The sequence below is a fragment of the Lethenteron reissneri genome, chromosome 22, assembly GCF_015708825.2.
Source record: "Lethenteron reissneri isolate LAM-NWPU_2019-01 chromosome 22, ASM1570882v1, whole genome shotgun sequence".
Lineage (NCBI taxonomy): Eukaryota > Metazoa > Chordata > Hyperoartia > Petromyzontiformes > Petromyzontidae > Lethenteron > Lethenteron reissneri.
The window spans coordinates 272,432-290,305 of NC_083800.1; the positions used below are offsets into that span (position 1 = coordinate 272,432).

Below are 17,874 nucleotides of genomic sequence, written 5' to 3' on the forward strand. Positions count from 1 at the left end.
GTTTCCTCGCGTCCCCCCGCTCGCTCGGCCCGCGCTCAATCACGCGGCGCGCTTTCACCACAGAGTGGACCTGGCCCCGCCGTGGGAATGCTGAGGCCGAGCCACGAACATCATTTCTCGGTGTCCTTCCGCCGCACCCCCGATTAGCACGCTTGGCTACGTACGGTGCGAACGAAGTTCAGCAACACGCACATCGTGACCCAAACCCACCCATCTCGAAATACTGCTTGAGACTCTCTCCCTCCATCTGTTGACCTCAGTATTCCCTGCAGAAGGCCCGTCAGCCGAAACGTCGAGATGCCCCGTTCCTGCGAGTGACAGGAGACACCCCCACGATGGGTTGCATTCACCGTGCGCGCGGGCGCGCTGTGGTCGTGGCCACGACCCCACGCGCGGGCGCCGGGGAGGCCTCTGCGAGTGGCGGGGCCCTGCCGAGCGGCGCTGTCCGCCTCCCGGGAGGGGCGACGTCTCCGCTGCCGCCGCTGCCGCTGGGAGAGACCGCGGCCCGGCACGGGGCGCGCCTGTGGCGGCAGCTCGAGCCGCGTGCTCAGTCGGGAAGTCGTCGCGATGGCCTGCGGCTCAGATGAGCATTCAGACACCGCGTAGTGCCCTCCTGTTCACAGGCCTGCAGTGCCAGGGAAGGGCATTCCACATTGCTATGGCGAGTCTATCCCAGATGACAACCGTCGTGAACTCCCCCTCCCCCCCATCAAGGAGTACGTACTCAATTTTATCGACCACCCAGCGTGTGAGGAGGAGGAGGGGATGATGAGCCGAGTCGACCGGGATTTGAACTCGTGACCTTCTCGCCAGACGACGGCTCCGTCTCGCGTCTCGTCCACCACCGCGGAGCTGCGTGGGGTCACCGCGGAGCGCCGACTGGGGATGAGCGGGAGGGCGATGAGGGCGGAGGAGGCTCCACATTGGGGCGAGCGACTCGCAGCAATCGGAGAGGAATTGCGTGGCGGGTCGATAAAACGAGTACCACTTTGTGTGGAAGCCCTATGGATAGACTCAACCCCCGCCATGGCTCGGCATGGGTGCGACTCTGAGCACCAAATGCGTCAGCGGGGCTCAGCCGAGCAATCAATGTGCGGCTGTGACCACACGGCTGGGTGGGCGAGTGGGCGAGTGGGGAGTGAGCGAGTGGGCGAGTGAGTGAGGAGTGGGCGAGTGAGTGAGTGAGTAGTGGGCGAGTGAGTGAGGAGTGGGCGAGTGGGCGAGTGAGGAGTGGGCGAGTGAGTGGGCGAGTGAGTGAGGAGTGGGTGAGTGAGTGAGGAGTGGGCGAGTGAGGAGTGGGCGAGTGGGCGAGTGAGGAGTGGGTGAGTGAGTGAGTGAGGAGTGGGCGAGTGAGGAGTGGGCGAGTGGGCGAGTGAGTGAGGAGTGGGTGGGTGAGTGAGCGAGTGAGGAGTGGGCGAGCGGGTGAGCGAGTGAGTGAGCAGTGAGTGCCACAGCCGTTCAAACAGGCGCGACACGCGTGTAATTGGAGAAGAGCACTTTAATGGCAACACTAATTAATTATCATTACACGGGGGACTTGGGGGGGGGGGGTGGAGCGGTTTACGCGGAGCCCGGCGCGTTTACACGGCGGTGGTGGACACGGCGTTCGCGCCGAGACGCCGCGTAAATATTTATACTCGCAGCACAGTCCACAGTACACACACACAGAGATAGTCTAGAGGTATGTATACTAGCAACCCCATTGTATCGAGCACACACAGAGACACGCAGAGACCCACACACACACAGACAAAGACAAAGTTCCCCCCAATAGCCTTAGCAGACTATGGGGGGCAAGTGCTGTTCGGGAGCACCTCCGATTAGAACGGTTAGCTACGTACGGTGCGAAAGAAGTTGAACAAACATACTAACATACATACAAGGCTGGCACGGCACACGAGGGGGTGGGTGGCCAGCACCACGCCCGTCCGCCTTTGTCTCCCCAGTGGCGATGTTTACACGTCGCGCCAAGAACTAATTGAAGGCTGAGTCGACCTAGGAGAGGCCCCTAACTGGTTCAGATAATCGTCACTAGTGGGGGCCGTGAGCGGGAATCGAACTCGGGTCGCCGGGTTCGTAGCGCTCCCCACGTACACAATCACATCGAGGCGCACGTGAGCACAGAACACAAACACACACATACATACACACACATACACACATACACAAACACACACACACAAACACACACACACAAACACACACAAACACACAAACACACACAAACACACACAAACACACACACACAAACACAAGCACACACATACACACACACATACACACACACAAACATACACACACAAACACACAAACAAACACACACATACACACACAAACACACATATACACACAAACACACAAACACACATACATACACACACAAACACACACAGACACACACATACACACACAAACACACAAACAAACACACACAAACACACACATACACACAAACACACAAACACACACACACAAACACACACAAACACACAAACACCCCCCCCCCCCCCAACCAATGGAATGGCGGAGCCAGGATTTTCAGGTAGGGGGGGGGCAACCCCTCCAGCAATGAAAAATGATAGAGGAGTTGTGAGTAAGTAAGGACTTGTTAGTAAGCAAGGAGCTGTTAGTAAGTAAGAAGTTGTGAGTAAGCAAGGAGTTGTTAGTAAGTATGGAGTTGTTAGTAAGCAAGGAGCTGTTAGTAAGTAAGGAGTTGTGAGTAAGTGAGGAGTTGTGAGTAAGTATGGAGTTGTTAGTAAGTAAGGAGTTGTTAGTGAATAAGGAGTTGTTAGTAAGTAAGGAGTTGTTAGTAAGTAAGGAGTTAGTGAGTAAGGAGTTGTTAGTAAGTAAGGAGTTGTCCCTTGCTTTTTATTCGACGCGTGTGCGGCGAAGGCGCAGTTATAGATCGAGGGTCGAATTCGAAGCGCGTCGTGTGATCGGCATCGCACTCGCTGAAGGGGTTGATGCCTTCAGGGAAGTCGTGTGCTGTATACGCAACTGCGCACAATTCTGTGAGTCACTTATAACCGCTTTGCCGTTACTTATCGCCAATTATGGACTCAGACTATTGTCCTATCATCTCGTAGAGTCCCTAGCACATAATAATATGCTACACAGTGGGGGTCGCAAAATGCCGATTTATTACTAATAAACCCCAATGATCCGATCGAAATTAAGGATTTAAATTCACATGATCCGATCGAAATTAGGGATTTCGATCGGGCACGTGCCACCCCACCCCGACTGGCTCCGCCAGTGCCCGAAACAGGTAAACACACACAACCCTATGTATAGATGCACACACAGACACATAAATATACACACACACATATCCATACACAGACACACACACACGTGGATATGTACACACGGACACACAGCTACAGACACACACGTGGATATGTACACACGGACACACACGCGGACACACACACGTGGATATGTACACACGGACACACACACGGACACACACACGTGGATATGTACACACGGACACACACACGGACACACACACGGACACACACGCGTTGTCGCGAACTGAGCGCGTCTCTACGGTTGCGCCTGCGTCGTTTGCGCATCGGAGAGTCAATATTGATGCACTGCGAGAGGCACAGCCCTGCAATTCCCAGCACACGACACTGCTAGCGGAAGGGAGGGAGCTCTAGAGAGCGCTTCGAGGGGAGATAGTTGGCCTACTCTTCCACGCTGCCCAGACGTCTTGGTAGCGGTGGGAGTACCCACACTTCATGATGTGTACCCGGTTCTATCAGTGACAAAGATCCCCCGTATAGCCTTAACAGACTGTAGGGGCAAGTGCTGTTAGCGAGCACCTATAAAGGCCGGAACGGTACACGAGGGGGTGAGTAACCAGCACCACGCCCGACCGCCTTTGTCTCCCCAGTGGCGATGTTTACACACCACACCGGGTACTCATTTGGGGCCGAGTCGGCCTAGGGGAGGCCCAGGACCGGTTCAGATAGTCGTCACTGGTCGTGGCCGTGAGCGGGAATCGAACCCAGGTCGCCGGGTTCATAGCGCAGCGTAGCGCTCACCGCTCAACTACAGTACACACACACAGTCACACACACGTACCAGCAGTGAATATTGAAATAGAGCATTTCCGTATGTGGGTCAATGCGTGCACAGGGGTAGGCAGCTTTCACACAAACACACAGTCACATATCACACAGATACACACACACACACTCATATAAACACTCATTCACAGTGGTATCTTCAAACATACGGTCATATATAGAAAAATACAAATATCCCCCGTATAGCCTTAACCGACTGTTGGGGCAAGCACATCGATTACACCAGCTACTCATTACATGCTGAGTCGACGTAGGGGAGGTCCAGGACCCGTTTAGACATTCGTCAGCGATACGGGGTCACGATACAAACACACACAGGCACACACACAGACACATACACAGAAATACATACAGACACACACACGCACACAAAAACACACACAAACACACAGACACACAGAAATACACACAGACACACACACAGACAGATACGGACACACAGACAGACACTCACACAGACAGAAACACACACAGACAAAAACACACACAGACCCACACATACAGATACACACACACAGACAAAAACACACACGCGCAGGACTTCATTTCAGCCGGGCCTGTCCGGGTCGGCGATCCCGGCACACCACATCCAGTCCACACGTCTCGATGGCTGTGGGTTACGAGTCGCGTGTCACCAACTCCAGTCCACGAGCCGAGCGGCAGGGTAGCCGTGAATTCACAAACGCCCCCAGGTAGCCGACTCAGGTTGTTGGGGAAGTGCTGTCACCGAGCAATCCACGACGAAGTGACGTGTCCATCACTTCGCCCCACCGCCCGTGTCTGCCCTGCGCGCTGCCATGCACACACAGGCGGTGTGCAGGATATCACGCAGCCCCATGTAGCTGAGCTGGCGAGGTTGTACTTGGCCTGCTACTCCACGCAAAGAAGCCGCGTGGAGGCACGTGCCCCCACACGTGACCCCATCGCGCGTAGGCGCGTGCCCCCCACACGTGACCCCACCGCGCGTGCCCCCCACACGTGACCCCACCGCGCGTGCCCCCCACACGTGACCCCACACGTGACCCCACCGCGCGTGCCCCCCACACGTGACCCCACCGCGCGTGCCCCCCACACGTGACCCCACACGTGACCCCACCGCGCGTGCCCCTCGGGCGCGAGTCGCGAAGGGAAACTCGCACGAGGGTCGCCGCTTCGCCTGCCGCGCCGGGAGGTCGAGTGGAGGCGGCGGACACTCCGCGATCGCCGCCTGCCTCGCCGCGCCACCAACCCGGTCGTCGTCAGCGCGCCCACAGACATTTCGACTTGAGCCGCGAACCGGTTTTTCCATGCGGTTACTGGTAACGCAAAAACTGTTTTAAAAAATCCTCTAACCCCTGATTTTAACGACCCTGATAATTATTGCGTTGTGAGTGAAGGAGCCCCCCCTCGCCCCCCCCAGTAATTAATGACATCCGCCCCGGCCGCGGTGATTTACGCGAGGCTCGGGGCGCGCTTCAAAGGCGGCGCCGCTCCCCGGTGAGCGAGGAGGCCGCGTCACCGCCTCTCGTCTATCGCCATCAGCACCATCGTCATCGTCGTGATGGTGGTGATGGTGGTGAGCACGGGGGAGAGACAAAGACGGCTGGGTGTAGTCCTGTGCACACCCAGCCCACACCCAGCCCACACCCAGCCTCCTACCCCGATGCTTCGTGTGCCGTGCCGGCCTGAATAGCTGCTCGCTAACAGCACTTGCCCCGACAGTCTGTGAATGCTACACGGGGACCTTTGGTGGTGATGATGATGGTGATGATAATGGTAGTGATGATGGGGGTGATGATGGGGGTGATGATGGTAGTGATGATGATGGTAGTGATGATGGTGATGATGGGGATAGTGATGATGGTGATAGTGATGATGGTGATAGTGATGATGATGGTGGTGATGATGATGGTAGTGATGATGGTGACAGTGATGATGGTGGTGATGATGATGGTGATAGTGATGATGGTGATAGTGATGATGGTGATGATGGTGATGGTGATAGTGATGATGGTGATGATGGTGATGATGATGGTAGTGATGGGTATTTAATAGTACTCGCATTGAGAAGGTCGCTGCCGCTGTTCGTTCACTGTGCTTGCCCAAAACAGCCTATGTGGGCTACATGGGGAATCTTTGTCTTTTGTGTTCACATGCACAGTACACAAATATAGCACACACCACACACAGTACACACACAGACTACACAACACACACACAGGAGACACATCGACTACACACCACAGAGTACACACCACAGAGTACACACCACAGAGTACACACACAAAGTACACAACACACACACAGGACACACAGACTACACACCACAGAGTACACACACAAAGTACACAGGGCACACCACACAGTACAAACAACACACACACAGTACACACACATTACACACACTACACACAGTGCAAACAACACACACACAGTACACACACAGTACACACACTACACACACAGAGTACACAACACACACAGTACACACACCACACTGAGTACACACCCACACATCACACATTCTCTACCCACTGCTGAATAGAGGCCCGCGTGAACAAACCTGGAGGGGTTGTTGTGGAGGGGCTGTGGTGGGGCCTGGTGGGGCTGGTGGGGTTGTGGTGGGGTTGTGGTGGGGGCTGGTGGGGTTGTGGTGGGGCCTGGTGGGGCTGGTGGGGTTGTGGTGGGGTTGTGGTGTGAGCTGGTGAGGTTGTGGTGAGGTTGTGGTGGGGCTTGGTGGGGTTGTGGTGGGGGCTGATAGGGTTGTGGAGGGGCTGGTGGGGTTGTGGTGGGGCTGGTGGGGTTGTGGTGGGGCTGGTGGGGCTGGTGGGGTTGTGGTGTGGGCTGGTGAGGTTGTGGTGGGGTTGTGGTGGGGTTTGGTAGGGTGGTGGTGGGGCTGGTGGGGTTGTGGTGGGGCTGATGGGGTTGTGGTGGGGCTGGTGGGGTTGTGGTGGGGCTGGTGGGGTTGTGGTGGGGCTGTGGTGGGGCCTGGTAGGGTTTTGGTGAGGCTGGTAGGGTTGTGGTGGGGCTGGTGGGGTTGTGGTGGGGCTGGTGGGGTTGTGGTGGGGCTGGTGGGATTGTGGTGGGGCTGGTGGGGTTGTGGTGGGGCTAGTGGGGTTGTGGTGAGGCTGTGGTGGGGCCTGGTAGGGTTGTGGTGGGGCTGGTGGGGTTGTGGTGGGGCTGGTGGGATTGTGGTGAGGCTGGTGGGGTTGTGGTGGGGCTGGTGGGGTTGTGGTGGGGTTGTGGTGGGGCTGGTGGGGTTGTGGTGGGGCTGGTGGGGTTGTGGTGGGCCTGGTGGGGTTGTGGTGGGGCTGGTGGGGTTGTGGTGGGGTTGTGGTGGGGCTGGTAGGGTTGTGGTGGGGCTGGTGGGGTTGTGGTGGGGCTGGTGGGGTTGTGGTGGGCCTGGTGGGGTTGTGGTGGGCCTGGTGGGGTTGTGGTGGGGCTGGTGGGGTTGTGGTGGGGTTGTGGTGGGGCTGGTAGGGTTGTGGTGGGGCTGGTGGGGTTGTGGTGGGGCTGGTAGGGTTGTGGTGGGGCTGGTGGGGTTGTGGTGGGGCTGGTGGAGGAAGATTGATGGGAGTGACTCTGCTCCGTGGCTCGCCAGGGTTGTTGCTGCTGCTCGGCAGAGTCAAGAGGGCTGAGGTGGCGCAAAGAGCGTCTCATCACCACCAACATCAACAACAACCGCCATTCGCCACTAAGTGGCGGTGACGTCACCACGAGGCTTGTGCCAGTCCATGTGCACCTTGAAGCCACGTGAAGTGTCGAACGCCCGCTGGCAGGAGGTCACGGGGCAGACCCAGGTGCCACGGGTCGACTGACTGAGATGACCGAGATGACTGGCTGATGCACCACATGTACCCCCTACTGTGCCAACTTGCTGTGCTTTAGCCACCCGGCGCTCCGCTCGTTCTTGTGAGCATCGCTCTTCCGCCCTCCGTTGTTGTTGGAGGGCGACTGCCTCCAACTGCCCAGTAGCGCCCTTCACGAGCCTCCTCCACAGAGGCCAAACTTGACACCGCTGGTACCAGTCATCGGCAAGTCCACTCAGCTCCACGTCCTCCTGTACCACATCACTCCATCTCTTCTCTAGCCCGTGCCGCGCCCGTTTAGCCCCCTCGATCCGGCCGAACAAAAGTTGTTTAGGCATGCGGTGGCTGGGCATGCGGTCTACATGACCCAGCCAACGCAGCCTTGCCTGCCGGAGGAGCTCACCGAATGGACTTTGCCCAGATCTTTCAAGGATTTGTAAGCTCCTCACACAATCCAACCTGGTTAAACCCAGGATGGATCGTAGGCAGGACAGCCTAAATGTTTCTAACCGGCGACGATGCTCCATTAGGGGGGGTCCACATTTCGCAAGCGTAGAGAAGGGAGGGAATGACTGTGGCCGAGAAGACCTGAAGCTTCGTGCGGAGCGACAGACCAGGTAGCTTCCACACAGCGTTATGCAACCGATGAAAATATATTGCCGCTCGACTGATTCGGAGTGAGACCTCTGCTGTCAAACCGGAGCCGGTCATAAGCACACTGCCCAGGTATGGTAAACTCTCCACTCTCTCCACAACTGCCCCATCACCGATTTGGAGTTGTGGGGGTGGAGTGTCCGTTGGTACAAAATACCCAGACAGGTGCTTAGTTTTGGTGGGGCTGATGGTAAGGCCTCACCTCTTAGTGGCACGCTCCAGTCTCAGCAGCAGTGTCTCCAACTCCTCCTCTGAATGAGCAGCTATTACCAAATCATCGGCATACATGACGTGGTTGACCAATAGGGAGCCATCCCTTGATCGCACCCGGGCATCTATCAGCCTCCTATTATATCTGTACCAAATGGAAATTCCCCCGGTACAGCTATTGAAGGCTTCACGAAATACGTGGTCAAAATCGATGCTAAATAATGTGGGAGCCAGAGGACAACCCTGTCGCACCCCAAGGTGTACAGGGAATGGCTCTGACTCCCGGCCACGTAGTTTTACCCGGGCCCGCTCACCATCATGAAGGTCTTTAATGATTGTGAGCAGAGGGTCAGTGACTCTGAAAGCACGAAGAACAACCCAGAGCCCAGGTCTACTGATGGTATCGTAGGCCTTGACCAGGTCAATAAAGCAGAGATGTAGGTCTTGTTGTAATGCCCTACACCTCTGCTGTAGCAGACGGACAGAAAATACCACCAACATCACCACCACCAACATCACCACCACCACCAACATCACCACCACCATCACCACCACCACCAACATCACCACCACCATCACCAACATCGCCAGCACCAACATCACCTCCAGTAACATCGCCACCACTCTTGCATGCTTTGATTGAATTCACGACATAAACAGGAAGAGAGTTTGTTAATTTTTAAAATAAAGATAACTGATACATTCTGATACGATGCACCCCACGCCCCCCCCCCCCCGCCCAAAGGTCGTGAGGTGGACTACGCGAGCCCGCCCAAAGGTCGTGAGGTGGACTACGCGAGCCCGCCCCTCCACCCCCCACAGCGGGCGACACGGACAACACAGGAGCCGCCCTGCTGTCAAGGCTACACACACCCACACGCGCTTATATACTGTGTATATATAATGCATATATAAAATGATAGCGACTGTGTATGTCGCCATCATATAATAACAACAGCAACAACAAACAATATTAATATAATAATTATAACAACACAGCAACAACAACAGCACAGGTGCCGTTGTGAGTAGATGGGTGCAGTCCCCAGGGGACTCGCTCACCACCTCACCACCCGCTCACCACCTCACCACCCGCTCACCACCTCGCCTCCCGCTCACCACCCGCTCACCACCTCGCCTCCCGCTCACCACCCACTCACCACCTCGCCTCCCGCTCACCACCCGCTCACCACCCACTCACCACCTTGTCTCCCGCTCACCACCTCGCCTCCCGCTCACCGCGCGCGCCAAACTCATCGACGGCACACCACGGGTTCCACGAGTTGGGTTCCTGCGCTTCAGCCAGCAGCGGATCGAGCGTGGAGATGACGTCAGCGCCCCCCTGCGCCGCAAGTTGGTCCGCAAAGACCGTCCGTCCGCTCGATCGATCTCGAGTTCGTTCTTCATTCACCGCTCCCATCATCGTCACCGTCACCACGCGCGGATTCCGTGCAGGGCGCCCTGCAGCCCGGGGGATTGAGCCCCCACCGCCGCCCCCCCTCCGCCCGCCCCCATGCCCCCCACCCCCCCCACCCCTCCGACCATCCCCGTGGCCCCGGCGACCCCCGCGGCCGCCCCCCCGCCGCCGTTCATGAGGCTCTGCAGATTCACGTTCATGAACGCGGCCGTGTTCATGGCGGAGGGGGTCCCGTAGGCCGCCGCGACCCCGGCCCCCCCGTACCCCCCGTGGTGGGGGGCCGGCCCCGGGGAGAAGCCCCCGCAGGAGAAGCCGCCGTAGGAGCTGTGGTAGGCCCCGTAGGGGGGGGACGACACGGAGGTCGCGTTGTACGCCGCGGCCGCCGCCGCCGCCGCGGCCGCCGCGGCCGCCGCCGCCGCGGCCGCCCCCCCGTGCTGGGACCCCCCCGCGGGCAGGCAGGGCCTCCCGTCCCTCACGAGCACAGGCACGGCCACGCGGCGCGGGGGCAACGGGCCGCACTGGTGCAGCTCCAGGCTGCGGTCCTGCCTCTGGCGCTTGCACTTGTAGCGTCGATTCTGAAACCAAATCTTCACCTGGAGGGGGGCGGGAAAACATACACGGGTGGCTGAGTGGGTGGGTGAGTGGGTGGGTGGGTGAGTGGGTGGGTGAGTGGGTGGGTGAGTGAGTGGGTGGCTGAGTGGGTGGCTGAGTGGGTGGGTGAGTGGGTGGCTGAGTGGGTGGGTCAGTGGGTGGCTGAGTGGGTTAATTGGATGACCAAGGGGATTGTACGACCACCGTGTGTGGAGAGGTGACGCGATCGTGAACGGGGACCGCTCAGGACTCCTGTGGCTGCATCCGCGGCACGTTCCCATTCTATGCTGCTATGACCTCAACTCAACACCCAAGTTGAACTTCTACAGGCCCCGACCCTTCCTCTATAGGCCCCACCCCTTCCTGATTTGACCCCGCCCCTTGCCCCGCTCACCTGCGTGGAGGTGAATCCCCCCCCCCCCGCTCACCTGCGTGGAGCTGAATCCCTACCCCCCCCGCTCACCTGCGTGGAGGTGAATCCCTACCCCCCCCCCGCTCACCTGCGTGGAGCTGAATCCCTACCCCCCCCGCTCACCTGCGTGGAGGTGAATCCCTACCCCCCCCCGCTCACCTGCGTGGAGGTGAATCCCTACCCCCCCCCGCTCACCTGCGGGGAGCTGAATCCCTCCCCCCCCCCGCTCACCTGCGTGGAGGTGAATCCCCCCCCCCGCTCACCTGCGTGGAGGTGAATCCCTCCCCCCTCCCCGCTCACCTGCATGGAGGTAAATCTCCCCCCCCCCCCCCGCTCACCTGCGTGGAGGTGAGCTTGAGGAGTGAGGCGAGGTGCTCGCGCTCGGGCGCCGAGAGGTAGCGCTGCTGCTTGAAGCGCCGCTCCAGCTCGAACACCTGCGCCTGCGAGAAGAGCACCCGCGGCTTGCGGCGCTGACGCGGCCGCGCTCCCAGCGACGAGGCGGATGACGAGGAGGAGGACGACGAGGTGGCGGTGGCCGCCGCAGTGGCGGCGGCGTTGTTGTTGTTGGTGGCGTTGTTGTTGTTGTTGGTGGCGGTCGTGCCGAGGGTGGCGGCGGTGGCCGGCTCGTGCGCCCCCACCCCCGACTCGGCGCAGGGACTCCGCTCCCCCCCCGCCGCGGGGGGCTTCGCGAGGCTGGCGGAGACGGGGTCCGCTAGCACGCAGGGGGTCACTGGGCACAAGCGCGCGGGGGGGGGGAGAGACATTTGAGGTTGAGTCGACCTAGGGGAAACCGAGGACCGGTTCAGATAATCACCACCGGTGTTGACTGGGAGTGGGAATCGAATTTGGGTCGCCGGGCTCGTAGCGAGGGGCGCTAACCGCTGCACTACCGCTCCAAAAGACAAAGATCCCCCGTGTAGCCTTAACAGACTGCTGAGGCAAGTGCTGTTAGCGAGCACCTATTTAGGCCGGAACGGCACACGAGGGGGTGGGTGGCCAGCAGCACGCCCGACCGCATTTGTCTCCCCAGTGGCGATGTTTATACACCTCACCAGGTACTCAACATACACACTCACACACGGACACGGAGCGCCGTGTTGATCCGACCTCGTGAGGCGCGAACGCGAAGTCAAATAAACACGGGGGGGGGGGGGGGGGATCAGGGGGCCGGGGGGAGGGGGGGCAAGACGAGAAAATCTCGCGTCGTGACAAGGGCGACCCCGCACATCGCTTAGGGCATTAGTGTGCGCGTGTGTGTGCGTGTGTGTGTGCATGTGTGTGTGTGTGCATGTGTGTGTGTGTGCGCGTGTGTGTGCGCGTGTGTGTGCATGTGTGTGTGTGTGCGTGTGTGTGCATGTGTGTGTGCGTGTGTGTGCGTGTGCGCGTGTGTGTGCATGTGTGTGTGTGTGTGCATGTGTGTGTGTGTGCGGTGGTGTAGCGGTTAGCGCTACACTGCGCTATGAACCCGGTGACCCAGGTTCCATTTCCACTCACGGCCAACACCAGTGACGATTATCTGAACCGGTTCTGGGCCTCCCCTAGGTCGACTTAGCCTCAGCCTCAAATAAGTACCCGGTGCGATGTGTAAACATCGCCACTGGGGAGACAAAGGCGGCTGGGCGTGCTGCTGGCTACCCACCTTCTCGTGTGACGTTTCGACCTTCATAGGTGCTCGCTAACAGCACTTGCCCCTAGAGTCTGTTAAGGCTATACGGGGGATCTTTGTGTACACGTGTGTGTGTACAAGAGTGTGTGTGTGTACACGTGTGTGTGTGTGTGTACACGTGTGTGTGTGTGTGTACACGCGTGTGTGTGTATACACGCGTGTGTGTGTGTGTACACAAGAACCACTTTGTGGGGCAGATCAAGAGTGGTTGTTGTCCTATGTATCGACTCGCCGCCCTCACCATAGGAATGTGGAATTGCCACCACCGGCACTGCCGGGCTGTGCACGGGAGACCAGCACGGATATCGCGATGTGACGTCACGATGAGACGATTATCGCGATATCGGGTGCCGCTTCACATCGTGCTTGTACTCGATTGGTCAATGTTTTGCCGTTGTATCATTTGTGCGATTTGCTGTACTGCCTCGACCCGGTCACCCCGAGCCCCAACAGGGCGAGCGCAGCGACACCAGCGACAGCAGGCGCGGTGCCCAGTGCGCATGCGCAGTGCACCTGCTCAGTGCACCTGCGCAGGTGCACCTGCTCAGTGCGCATGCGCAGTGCACCTGCACGGGGGGGCACCTGCTCAGAGTGCCCGGCAACGCCTCGCTTTACGCGTTCTCGCTGAACGCGTTCTCACTGTTGAGGAACGCATCGACGACTACGGCGTCTCATGCGGCGTCTCGCGAGGGTTGACTGAACATCCGTTACATCGCAACTACGTGCGGCCTTCAGGGGAAGACAACAGTCGACGTTTCGGGCAATGGCCCTTATTCATAGCCACTGCACGGTGTTCTGTTGTTGAACAGAGAGGCGTTACGTTGTTGTTGTTGTTGTTGCTGTTTGTGTTTCACTGCCAAAACAGCAGTAGCATCGTGCGATAATGACGTAACAAGCATTAGCTGAATCAATACTGCCTTGCCCTGCCAACGCAGAGTCAGAATCATGTCAAATACCGTACTCGCAACCACGACTCCGGGAACACATTCAGCAGAGTGCTAATTGAATGGGTAAATAGCTGCGGCGATAATTATTATCGATACTTAACACCATGCACCCCGCGTTACGCTCTGGGCTATTACAGCCATTGCTCGCGCTGATTGTTGCTGGCCGCGTGCGTTACGTGCCGAGAATCCCCGAAGGGAAAGCAACCGCACACACCAGGCGACGGAGCACACACACTCTGTGGAGCACACACACACACTCTGTAGAGCACACACACACACTCTGTGGAGCACACACACACACACACTCTGTAGAGCACACACACACACTCTGTAGAGCACACACACTCTGTAGAGCACACACACACTCTGTGTAGCACACACACACACACTCTATAGAGCACACACACACTCTGTAGAGCACACACACACACTCTGTGGAGCACACACACACTCTGTGTAGCACACACACACACACTCTGTAGAGCACACACACACTCTGTAGAGCACACACACACACTCTGTGGAGCACACACACACACTCCATAGAGCACACACACACACTCTGTAGAGCACACACACACACACTCTGTAGAGCACACACACACACACACACACTCTGTAGAGCACACACACACACTCTGTAGAGCACACACACACACTCTGTAGAGCACACACACACTCTGTAGAGCACACACACACTCTGTAGAGCACACACACACACTCTGTAGAGCACACACACTCTGCAGAGCACACACACACTCTGTAGAGCACACACACACACACTCTGTAGAGCACACACACACACTCTGTAGAGCACACACACACACTCTGTGTAGCACACACACACACTCTGTGGAGCACACACACACACTCTGTGGAGCACACACACACTCTGTGTAGCACACACACACACACTCTGTGGAGCACACACACACACTCTGTGGAGCACACACACACACTCTGTAGAGCACACACACACACACTCTGTAGAGCACACACACACACACACTCTGTAGAGCACACACACACACTCTGTAGAGCACACACACACACTCTGTAGAGCACACACACACTCTGTAGAGCACACACACACTCTGTAGAGCACACACACACACTCTGTAGAGCACACACACTCTGTAGAGCACACACACACACACACACTCTGTGGAGCACACACACACACACACTCTGTAGAGCACACACACACACTCTGTAGAGCACACACACACACTCTGTGTAGCACACACACACACTCTGTGGAGCACACACACACACTCTGTGGAGCACACACACACACACTCTGTGTAGCACACACACACACACTCTGTGGAGCACACACACACACTCTGTGGAGCACACACACACTCTGTGGAGCACACACACACACTCTGTGGAGCACACACACACACTTTGTGGAGCACACACACATACACTCTGTGGAGCACACACACACACACACTATGTGGAGCACACACACACACACACTCTGTGTAGCACACACACACACACTCTGTGGAGCACACACACACACACTCTGTAGCACACACACACACACTCTGTGTAGCACACACACACACACTCTGTGTAGCACACACACACACTCTATAGAGCACACACACACACTCTGTGTAGCACACACACACACACTCTGTGGAGCACACACACACACACTCTGTGTAGCACACACACACACTCTGTAGAGCACACACGCACACACTCTGTGGAGCACACACACACACACACTCTGTGTAGCACACACACACACTGATGATGATCATGATTTCTACTTCGAGAGCGCCTCTCAGCCGGAGGTCGCAAGGCGCCGCACCGAACGCAGAGCCTCTTGCGTCACGCAGACTCACACAGACACACTCACACAGACAGACTCACACCGACACACTCACACCGACACACTCACACCGACACACTCACACCGACACACTCACACCGACACACTCCAACTCCAACGATTCGAGACATCCGATCCCACAGCTCGGGGGGGGGGGGGGGGCACCCCGGGGGGGGGGGGCGATCTCGGGGCCGGGCGGCGTCGCGAGCTCCACGGAGCTGCGCGCGGACTGGCGACCCGAGGGCGGCGTCGCGAGCGCCTGTTGAGGCCCCGGCCTCGTCTCCCCGGCGCCGATGGATTACACGGCTCTCTCAGTACATTCTTAAGGCTGAGTCGACATAGAGGAGACCCAGGACCGGTTCAGATATCACGAGCCACTGATGTTGGCCGTGGACGGTAATCGAACTTAGGGTCGCCGGTTTGGTAGTGCAGGGCAGTGCGCTAACCACTACACCACCGCTCCCCGCATCGAGGCACTCACACACAATCCTCTATCGCCTTCCAGTTGTGTTAGCGAGTGGCACCTGTGAATGCCGGTGGCGTTGTTTACACACTACACCAGGTACTCATTTGAGGCCGAGTCGACCTAAGGGGGGCCCAGGACCGGGTCAGATAATAGTCACTGGTGGCCGTAAGCGCTAATCAGACTCGGGTCGCTGGGTTCGTAGCGTGGCGCGCTAACCGCTGCGCCACCGCTCCCCACGCACGTGTGCAGGCGCGCGCACGTGCGCGTCACTATTCCGACCTAAATAACGAGCTCGACGACAGGTGGCCGATACCTTTAATAATCGTCTGAGTGGACTGACGTCAGCTTATTCTTGCACAACATTAATTTATAATAATAATAATAATAGACGCATGCTTGCGCACTGTTTTCTTGCTCATAACGTCTGTCAACATTTACTTAACAGGCGCATGTGAGTGCTTAATCACGCGTGTTCAACTGCACGCGTAATGCCATGGCTGGTTCATGTCTACAGTCACCCCCAATCAGTCACAGGGCGTCCTTCCCGGAGTGACTGTGGCACCTCGTGCACCACTCACCGTGGTCAAACAACACCAACAACAACAAAAAACAAAGATCCCCCGTATAGCCTTAAATCATAGTTGTTATATACATGTTAAATAATAGTTATTATTTATATATGTGTTAAATAATGGTTAGTATTAATATATGTGTTAAATAATGGTTATTATATATGTAAAATAATGGTTAGTATTAATATATGTGTGTAAAATAATGGTTATTATTTATATATATGTGTTAAATAATGGTTATTAATATATGTGTTAAATAACAACTATTATTCATATAAATGTTAAATAATGGCTATTTGAGCACAGGCTCAAAAGGCCCGGACCGCCAAAGCGGCTCGCAGCAAACAGCGCGACCGAAGGTGTCACAGACAAGAGAGTTTCACTTACTCACTTACTCACGGGTTGCCGCCGACGTCTCGACGGGACTGTTGGGGCGCGCGCCGTGAGCGAGCCGCACCAACGAAGGCCGGCACGCCAGGCCGTCTTTGTCTCTCCCCGCTGCTGATGTTTACACACCACATCAGGTGCCCATTTAAGTACCTACCCATTTTAGGCTGAGTCGGCCTAAAGGAGGCCCAGATATGTGTCGCGCTCGCAGCTCGCGACGCACGCGAATGGCGACTCGACTCTACTGCGGCACAGGAGTACACCACAGACAAAGATCCCCCGTGTAGCCTTCACAGACTGCAGGGGCAAGTGCTGTTGGCGAGTCGCAGCACCGATGAGGGTCGACACGGCGCACGAGGGGGTGGTGGGTGGCCAGCACCACGCCCGGGAGCGATCACACACGAACCGAACTTAATACGCTTCATATACACTTGACTAAAGATGACATTATTTTACCAGCGTGTGCACGTGTATGTGTGTGCACGTGTGTGCACGTGTGTGTGCACGTGTGTGCACGTGTGTGTGTGTTTCCGTGTGTGCGTGTGTTCATGTTATTATGATGAGGAGCGGTGGTGCAGTGGTGAGCACAGCGCGCTGCAAACTCGGCCACCTGCGTTCGATTCCCGCTCACGGCCAACACCTGTGACGATTATCTGAACCGGTCTCTGCTAGGTCGACTCAGCCTCAAATGCGTATCTGGTGTGGTGTGTGTAAAACATGAGCACGGGAGCCGGGTATAGTGTTGGGCACCCACTCCTTCGTGTGTCTGCCGGCATAAGTGCCACTCACTAACAGCACTTGCACCAAGTCGTCTATTA

The 17,874-nt window shown here is 57.1% G+C and overlaps 2 protein-coding genes across 2 annotated transcripts in view; both read right to left on the bottom strand.

Moving 5' to 3' along the window:
* Positions 1 to 10,246, bottom strand: part of LOC133345441 (uncharacterized) — a 33,070-nt gene extending 22,824 nt beyond the window's left edge. The window contains exon 1 of the mRNA XM_061556173.1: positions 9,989 to 10,246. The gene's annotated coding sequence lies outside the window, so the exon portion shown is untranslated. The remainder of the gene's footprint in view (positions 1 to 9,988) is intronic.
* LOC133345703 (homeobox protein vnd-like) overlaps positions 9,966 to 17,874 on the bottom strand; it is a 42,809-nt gene continuing 34,900 nt past the window's right edge. Inside the window, exons 3-5 of the mRNA XM_061556681.1 lie at positions 11,508 to 11,899; positions 10,292 to 10,759; positions 9,966 to 10,091 (exon numbers count right to left, since the gene is read on the bottom strand). Coding sequence (XP_061412665.1) covers positions 9,966 to 10,091; positions 10,292 to 10,759; positions 11,508 to 11,899 — 986 coding nt within the window. The remainder of the gene's footprint in view (positions 10,092 to 10,291; positions 10,760 to 11,507; positions 11,900 to 17,874) is intronic.